The following is an 8,823-nucleotide window of genomic DNA, read 5'->3' as shown; positions in this document are numbered from 1 at the left end:
ATAGAGAACTGCAGTCCCTTGGCTAGTGATGTGAATAAAGCCTTAATCCTACCATACAACGTTACTGGAAGCATCGATGCCCGTTTATTTCAAATTCATTCCTTTGATAACAAGCATTAAGGAAAGAAAACAAGCCTGGAACTGTGAGCAAGGGCAATGGTGGAATTTTTTTCTCAATTGATCTAAACCCTAAAATGGTGCCCAAGTCATCAAACCCAAAATGTGACTGCGAAACACGGGACGATAAAAAACAAGACACACAATTCACAGGACGCAGATAGCTATTGTTTCATTCACTTTTCCGCATACTTTATTTGTTACAAACATACAGTTTTTAAATATATAGATTGTAAAACTCAATTTTGCAAAATTCTGTTATTGTAAGGAGTGCTGACGAGCATGAGTTCTGAACCTTATGCTTCTTCCATGTTATTACTTGTTCTTTTAAAAGGTTAAAATTGCCCCGGCTTTGTAAAGCTAGTGGTAAATCCAAAAAAAAGTGTTAAGAATCCGGGCCAGGAGTACTGGCTACTTTAAATCAGGGATTGGCAACAGGGACAAAACCTTCTCAGCTGCCTCCCGGAGGGACATCTCACTCCAGAAGAGGTTTTTTACAATAACCCAAACGAGCCCCAACAGAATAAGAATGGTGCAAGTGTTTATTGTGAAAAACCTGGCCTGGCTGCCCTGAGGAGAGTTGGGAAAAGGCCGAGATAGAAGCTGTGGTCAGCGGGATGAATAGGAGAGACTGAGGAACAGCTACCAACCGTGGAACCTCAAGGGGTAGACTGAAGGATAGACTCTGCTTGTATTACTAAGGGTACAGCCGCTTACGCTGTTTTACTATTTAAAGTGCTTTTAAACAGAAACAAAATATATATTTTTTTCTCCATATAATTCTTTTTATTAGTCAGCTAAATGTATTTGAAGAATACGTAGAATAAATGCCTACGGCAGAAATGCTTTACTCATCTAAATATGGTAGAGCTCTATATTGCACCCAAACTACATCGCCCATCCCGGCGGTGAGGTTAAACTCTGTGTGGCTGGCACTTACATCTCCTCCGAGCGAGTGGAAGTCATCTATATGAATCTGTGCTTTCCTCTTAACCACCCAATGTGCCTGCTACTACTTCTACTCTATGCGCCCCCCAAAAAAATAATATTGGGCAATCGAAAGATCTGTAGTGCAGTCTTTCCGTTAATTACTTGCTCCACTCCCCTCCGCCACCCGACTGCACAACTTTATAAAGCTATCATTAATATGCCCAGAACGTGACGCTCTGGCTCTTTACACCACTAGTCAAAGTGATCGTGGTTTTCGAAGACACTAAAACTCCAGTTGGCTTGACTTGATACCTCCTCGAGTAATTGGGATTCAAATGACGGGAGTCCTAAAAATAGAGAAGGAAACGTTTCCCTTTACAGGGGGGAAAGCGCTCCGTGATGGTGACCAGGCTCATTTCTGCCAAGGCATTCAAACCGCGTCTCCAAAATATTACCACAATCTTTAAAGCAGCACACTGGTGTTATACATCATCGATCATTCGACCATACTAGGAGCATATCACCAAAATGATGGGAAACTACCAACAGTACAATCACTGTCTTTACATAGAATCAAGATCGCCATTTCCGTTTCTAAAGTTCAATGTTAAATTTCATCAACACCAGGAGAGTTAAAAATGGACTGAATTGCTGACCCCAACATAAGTCACTGTTTAATTGTACACTTATATATTCTCTGTACACGTAATACCTTTACATACACCCTGCCCGCTTTTTCTACAACACACGGGGAATCTGAGCCCCCCGTCCTCTGAAGCGCGACATGCACGACCCACCGTGCATCCGGGATGATGCTCCAAACCTGTTACTATAGGCTTAAAAGCTGGTGAACCTACGATGCCCCATTACATTAAAATATACCACTGTAGCCTCCATGTTCCCAGCACTGGATCGTTCAGTTTTGGGTTGGGTTAGTTTCTGAGCACAAGAAGAAAAAAAACAAACAAACAAGAAAAACAAAACTATTTCTGGGGGGTGAAGATGAAGGAGCACATCTGTAAAACATTCAGCTTACAGTCACCCCCTGTATTATTTATATACAGATATATATTTAAGAGGCTATACAACATTTACAGATAAGGATCTGCTATTTTATACAGGCATTTGATATTATGAACAACCTGCGTATGACGGGGGTCAGGTTTGGCCAAAATAAGGAACAGACCTATGGTATTTGGAGTCGATGAGTTTGGACCTTTCTCACTGCATAAAAGCCTTAGTAATGATACTCTCCCTACCCCGCTACTGCCCACTGGTTACCCAACCGTCAAGATCTCAACACCAAGATTAAATGTGGCTCCTTGACCCATTTCTTGACTTGAAGGATCTACCTATATAGCACAAGGTCACCCTGTGGCAGTTAACAGTCCTTCAGGAAGTGCTGTGCATCATCCATAAGAATACTTACAGCCCATCATCCATAGTGTTGCGCATCATCTAGAAGTGTATTTTGGACACTACTGAAATAGGTTATAAGTGAGGAAAAGAAGTCCATCAAGTTCAACCTTTCTCCTGTTATTAAAAGGAGCTCTCTGGTTTTGAAAACCCACCCTTCTTTGGGAATTTTGAGTTAATAAAGGGGAGTCCTTTGTTCGTGGCCAGACCTTTCCTATATTCCATATTGAAGTGAATGATTTAAATGGACACTGTAGTGCTTAATTTCTCCTGTTGTGGCGCTGTAGGCAAAAAAATGAACGCTAGCTGACAGATTTTCCAACAGATTACAAGGGGTCCTGGTTTATAGGGGATAATGGTTTAGGGTTTTTTGTCTAACCCCCGTCATACGCATTAGCTTATATGTGTAATGGTGAACCACTAAATTCAGGGGCTGAAGCCACAGTGAGCAGGAAGAGGCAGGTCTGGGTAGAATTTTACAACCTCCCCAGTAAGAGGTTTAGAGTATGCACAGGACTACCGGCTGCTCATTGAGCACATGTTATATATCTATATGTAGTATATGCCCGCCCTTGGTTTACACCGGGTGCAACTATAAATAAAACTTTGGAGCAAGACCCGCACAGCCTCTTGCATTATCTGTGCGGCCGACACACACAAAAAATAAAGAGGAAAAGGACTTTCCTATGAGCCCCTGCATGATGGGGCTAGTATATATTTGCTGTGGATGAAAGCATGACATCTGCCACATGTAACAGGTAAAAGGAAAAAATAAAACTATCCACGTAAGAATGGTACAGCAGGACACTATACAGCTGCCTTGCAGGTACAAAAATACAGTACAATATACTGATGTGATTAAAACATCAAGAAATACTATTGCTCCCATACAGTTCTGAGAAAAACAAAGTAGAATTAAACATTTCCAACAGGTAGTCGGATAACATGAGGGTACGCTGGGATAAGAACCAGCAACGGCTCGAATTCTTGAACCTAAAGTAGGCCTGCCATTTACACACACACCGAGGCAGCCATTGGTGGACTTGTGGGATGACCATGGGAGGTCTCCTCACCAAAACATGAAGAAAAATGGCTGCCTCGGATGAGTCCAAGCAACAGGCCAATACTTTACCATTAGTCACCTGCCAAGCTGTACTCCTCTTTCCCAAAAATCAGTTCCATCATCTATTTCCTGTCTAGAAGAAGCACACGTGGGCCGTGTGGGACGTCGGCAGGGTCAATCAGGTCCAAACACAATAAATACATTAATATAGATACCAAATTCAATCATGAAGTGGTGCAGACATATAAGAAGGCAGCTTAAGTGAAGAAAATAAAAGATGAATGACGTCTATGCATCATATACCGAAAGCTGCTACATCTCCAGAAGCCTCCGCGAAAATGGTGGTGGTGGTGGAGCTTCTAGAGAAGAAGCCGTACCGCCGAGGCTCTGGAGATGTCACACACCTAAGTATGGGGAGATCATGATCAGCTCAGACATGGACACACAAGATAAAAATACTACAATTTCATTTCGACTTTCTTGGGGACGGAGGCGGATGCGGGAAACGACAGGCGCCTCGGTTCCCAAGAAGGTTCATTTCTCATCGTAACGAACATTAGCGAGGGAGCCGTCGAGAAGAGTTAAAAACATAATTCTGTAGAGGTCGTAGTAAAAGTACAGGTTGAGATCTGGACACTGCAGCGCCCCCCCCGCTGCCATAATAGAGGGGGGCAATACGAGAGCATCTTGTAGGCAGTAAGTTTGAGTAGAGGGCCTGGGGTTGTCACAGGCCGCACGCTCTTCTCCCCCGTTGCTTGTAGTGCTGTGGACTGTTCACCACCTGGACAGTTTTTAATATTTTTTTATTTTTGGAGGCACCATTACCCTCCGAGGTACTGAGAATTGAATGCAGGTCTTTTCAAGAATAAAAAGCCCGTAAGAGAAGAATCATGGACCTGAGCTTATCTTATTTGACGTTTGTCCGTTTGCATGAACCTAAATTGTTTTGGGTTTTTTTTTTGTTTTTTCTCTCTTCCTGGTTGGAAGAGTTTAATAAATTGGAGATCTCACAGATTTTCAGGGGGGGGTTACTTTTCCCCTTCGAATTGATGTTTAATGTCAAATTTTTGCTCTTAGTTGCTGGTATTTAAAAAGAAACAACAACAAAAAAAAAAAAGGTGACCTTATGGAAGTAGGAAATAATCCATGATTGGCGGGATCAAGAATTCAGTCCTGGTTGGAATGGTAACGCTGGTCCTGTCACTCTGCGGACTGGAGAAGCAAAGATTTGCCAAGAAATCCCAAAACGAGCTTTTTTTTTTCTTTTCTTTTCCTTGTGCTTTAGGAATGGGTGACGTCCTTGGGTAACTGCAGAGTGTGGTAGGAACAGAACTGCTGGTTTTCTTCTCCTTGAGGGAGGGGGCATCAATGGAAAGCCCCTGAAGCAAACGGATCATGGTGGTGAGAGAGGCGAGGGAGAAAGGGGTGAGCCTGGACTAGCGTCCGTTTCCCTTTATTCTAGCCCACCCTGTACCCCTGGACCTTCTGCTCGGGTTCTGGTGAAGCTACGGTCACTGCTCTCTACATCCTGCCCAGGAGAAGTCATGGTTTTCCTATCCAAGTGGCTCGTGTGACCTAGCACCGTGTAGAGCGTAATACACACAGGGGAGGCTAGGGTACTCCTACGTCCTGCCAGCTGGTGGTAAAAATCCCAAAAAATACACTAAAATCAGTCAGTGCCCTAGGGTTGGTGCGACGGCCCAGGCGGACTGACGCCAGTACTCACATCCTATGTGGTGGAAATGTGTGGGGGAGGGGAGCTTTACTTCTACAGACGGGGAGCACTGCTCTAAAGCCTAACCAGATTTAAAGGGGCCGCTCACCTTTGTTAGGAACTTTGGTATTGTTCACTTAACTGCATCGATTTGGGGCTAAAAATCATTTTTGAAGATGGAGTTAACCCATTATCTACCAATGTCCTTTTTTGGGGGACGCCTAGTCTTTTGCTTCTAGCAACTAAGATTTTATCATTTTTATAATTAGGTCCAATTTTTTTGTGTTGTGTTTGTAAAATGAATGTTTTCAAAATAGGAAATCATGTCATTGTCATTTTTAATTGAATATTGGGATGCCCTTTTCTGAAAAATCCGTAAAATGAAAATTTCTAATTTGGCAAGTAATGGGTTAATTAATAATTTTGCCGTTTTGCTTTTACAGGCTTTGATGTGTTCAGAAATAGGTAAAAACGATTCTTAGCCCCAAATACGGGCATTTCGGTTAAAGTCCTTAAAAGGTGGACAGCCCCTTTAACCCTTGGGTCACGTAACGCATTTGTACACCACAGCTGGTTGTTATATGCAACATATAATGGTTCATGTGTGATGAGACTAGAACATCTGCATCCTATAACATCCCCCCCAAGCTGACAACCTGCCAGAGATGGTAGAACAACAAGTCCCAGCCAGTGATCCCTTCAAGTATGACGGGAGATCTATGAAAGCTGATAAGAGAAATTGTCAGCTGATTGTAGCAACCAATCACGGTGCAGCTTTCGTTTCGGTACAGTGCTCCTGTAAAATGAAAGCTGCGCCGTAATTGGTTACTACAGGCAAAGGCTTCTGTCACAACTCTCAGAGCTCTCTAACCGTTGCAAATGGCAACCAATCACAGAGTAGCTTTCATTTGGTACAGTGGACGCTGCACTGTGATTGGTTGCTAGGGGCAAGATTCTTTTACAATTTTCAGAGCTGCTTATCTGTTGCTCGCAGCAACCAATCACAGTGCAGCTTTCATTTCTTACAGTAATCTTGTACAATAAAAGCTGTGCTGTGATTGGTCACTACAGGCAAACAGATTGCTTTACAGTTGCAAAGAGCAACCAATCACAGGGCAGCTTTCATTTGGTGCAGTGCTCCAGGAAGATGAAAGCCGCGGTGATTGGTTGCTACCGGCGACAGTTTCTCTTACGAGTTTTCATAGGTCGCGCAGATCACAGACGCATGCTGGGCCGTGTAGTCCGCCGGCAGGTTGCGGTATGCTGTGACTGACCTCCCCCCTAGCTCTCCGCTTTCTCCTCCGCCGCCTCCTCTCTGCGCTCAGTCGTCGTCCACGTCTTCTGTCTCGGAGTCTTCGCCGCCTCCCCCGGAGCCCAGGCCGCCGCCTCTCTCCCCGGGGCCCCGGCGGTCGTAGAGCTTGTCTCGCTGCCGCTCCTGGATCTCCTTCATCTCCTCGGCGTAGCGGCAGAAGGCGCCGCCGAACTTGCCCCAGGCCTTGAGCGGCACGGTGATGGAGTTGCGGTAGCTGGGCTTCACCTCGCTCACCCGCAGGAACACGCCGTACTTGTTGCAGCCGACGTCGAAGAAGAAGCGCTTGGAGTCCACGGTGATGGACGTGCCCTCCGGCAGCTCCCCGTACAGGCCGCCGGCCGCTCCGCCGCCCCCGCCGGGGCCCAGCCCCACGCCCAGCTCGTCGTCCTCCCCGCCGTAGTCGTCGATGAGCTTGGCCAGGGCGTCGCGGAACTCGATGAGGCCCTGGGCGGGGAGCGCGATGGTCTGTCCGCTCTGCAGGCCGGCTCCCCCGCCCGCGCCGCCGCTGAAGCCCGGCCCGCGGTTGATGGTCTGGCGGATGCGCAGGAAGCGGCCGCGCTGGTTCTCCTTCAGGTCCAGGTAGTACTTGCGGTTCTCCCGGACCAGGAACTCGCTCTTCAGGGCCCGGCGCGGCCCCCCGGCCCCGGAGCCGTCGTCCCCGGAGGACTGCGCGATCTGCTCGGGGCTGCTGGGGCCCAGCTGGGCGTAGTGCTCGATGAAGTCGCCCAGGTAGTCGCGGAACTCGGCGGCCACGGCCATGGAGAGGGTGAGGCGGCTCTTGGAGCCCCCGGCGCCGACCTCGGCGATCTTGATGAAGCGGCCCTTGGCGTTCTGCTTCACGTCCAGGTAGAAGCGCTTGTTCTGGATGTCCAGCCGCTTCGAGGCCAGCTCCTGCGTCTCCTGCTCCCGGGACATGTGCTGCTGGAAGCCGCCGCCGGGGCCCCCGCCTCCTCCTCCGCCGCTGCTGCCCCCTCTCTCGCTCCCGCTGTCCCCGTCCGCCATCTTCTCCTCCTCTCCTCCTTCGCGCTCACAGAAGCCTTCTCCAACTGCCTCCTCTCGGCTTCCGTCAGTCCCTGAGCCCGGGACTCCCTCCGCCTCCTCCTTCTTCCCTCGGGCTGCCCGCCTCACAGTCTGCCCGCTCTCTGCCGCTCCTCACCCTCCACCGCTCTGCTCGCCCCTCTTCTTCCCTCTCGTTCTCTCTGCCTCAGCCAAACCTTCTCCTCCTCTTCCTGCGTGTGCGTCCTGCGCAGCTACGACTGGAGCGGGCCCCCGGCTGAGGCCGGCAGCGCCATCTTGACTAAGGGCATGACATCTTCAGAATTGGTAGGGTGCAGTGTGGGGATTGGTTGTTAGCGCTCACTGTAGAAACCAATCAGATCGCTTCTTTCAGCGTGAGGAATGAAAGCTGCCCTTTTATTGGTTGCCATGGCTATAAGGCTAGTGGTTGCTATGGGCAACTTCACATTTTCAGTCGTTTTTTTAGGCCCGATACTCAAATCCACAGGAGCACAATGGGCAGATGTGGTAACATGTTTGTTTCATGGCATAAATTCAATTAAAACGTCAGAATTTATAGACACTTAGATAAGGATAGGAAAACAGTGGCTAATTGTGGCATATTGGTAAATCTAGTGCAGCGGTCATGTACAAGGGTTTCCATGGTTACAAGAACATGACATCTGAAGCGACACCACACTTGCCCATGGGTTGCCCCTGGGATTACCGCTCTCCCCATTGGTATGTACATGGAGACCGTATGTGAGCCATTTGCATCCTGGTCTCGTGCCGAGGCGAGTCCTACACTAGAACATTGGAGGCAGAGAATCTAGTTGGCAGAAGACTGCAGGTACGCCACTCACATATGGCTGGTCATGTGACCTCCCACCCGCACAGGAAATCCCGGGGAATCTGACAGTGGGCGCATTGCTCTCCATCATGATTCTGCAATCACTAGTTTATCCTTCTATTCCTTTAATCTAAATGTATATAATGACACATCAGGCAGTCCACAACCAGCCCCTCCATAGATCTCCAACATATTCTTCATTTATGTCTTAAAGAAGCAATCTGCCTCCTCCTTCTTCCATCGAAGTTATCCTCTCAATACTCTCTACTCCTCCTTCTAGACCTGTCCTCTGCTTTCGACACAGTTGACCACTGCCTCCTACTACAGATCCCCTCCTCCTTTGGCATCAAAGACCTCGCCCTATCCTGTATCTCCTCATACCTTTCCAACCGCACATTCAGCGTCTCCCACTCTCACACTACCTC

At 47.7% G+C, this 8,823-nt stretch overlaps 1 protein-coding gene across 1 annotated transcript; it reads right to left on the bottom strand.

The window, feature by feature from the left end:
- Positions 1 to 282: 282 nt before the first annotated feature.
- Positions 283 to 7,773, bottom strand: PURB (purine rich element binding protein B). The gene has a single exon (XM_069766639.1). It carries the CDS (start codon positions 7,552 to 7,554, stop codon positions 6,562 to 6,564), a length of 993 nt encoding a protein of 330 aa, XP_069622740.1. The 5' UTR covers positions 7,555 to 7,773; the 3' UTR covers positions 283 to 6,561.
- Between the last annotated feature and the right edge of the window lie 1,050 nt (positions 7,774 to 8,823).

The sequence above is a fragment of the Ranitomeya imitator genome, chromosome 4, assembly GCF_032444005.1.
Source record: "Ranitomeya imitator isolate aRanImi1 chromosome 4, aRanImi1.pri, whole genome shotgun sequence".
NCBI lineage: Eukaryota > Metazoa > Chordata > Amphibia > Anura > Dendrobatidae > Ranitomeya > Ranitomeya imitator.
Note: the sequence above shows the minus strand (reverse complement) of the source record. Positions and strands in the feature narration are given on the sequence as shown.

Coding starts and splice junctions, on each gene's coding strand:
- PURB (XM_069766639.1), bottom strand. CDS start 7,554: ATGGCGGACGGGGACAGCGGGAGCGAGAGAGGGGGCAGCAGCGGCGGA.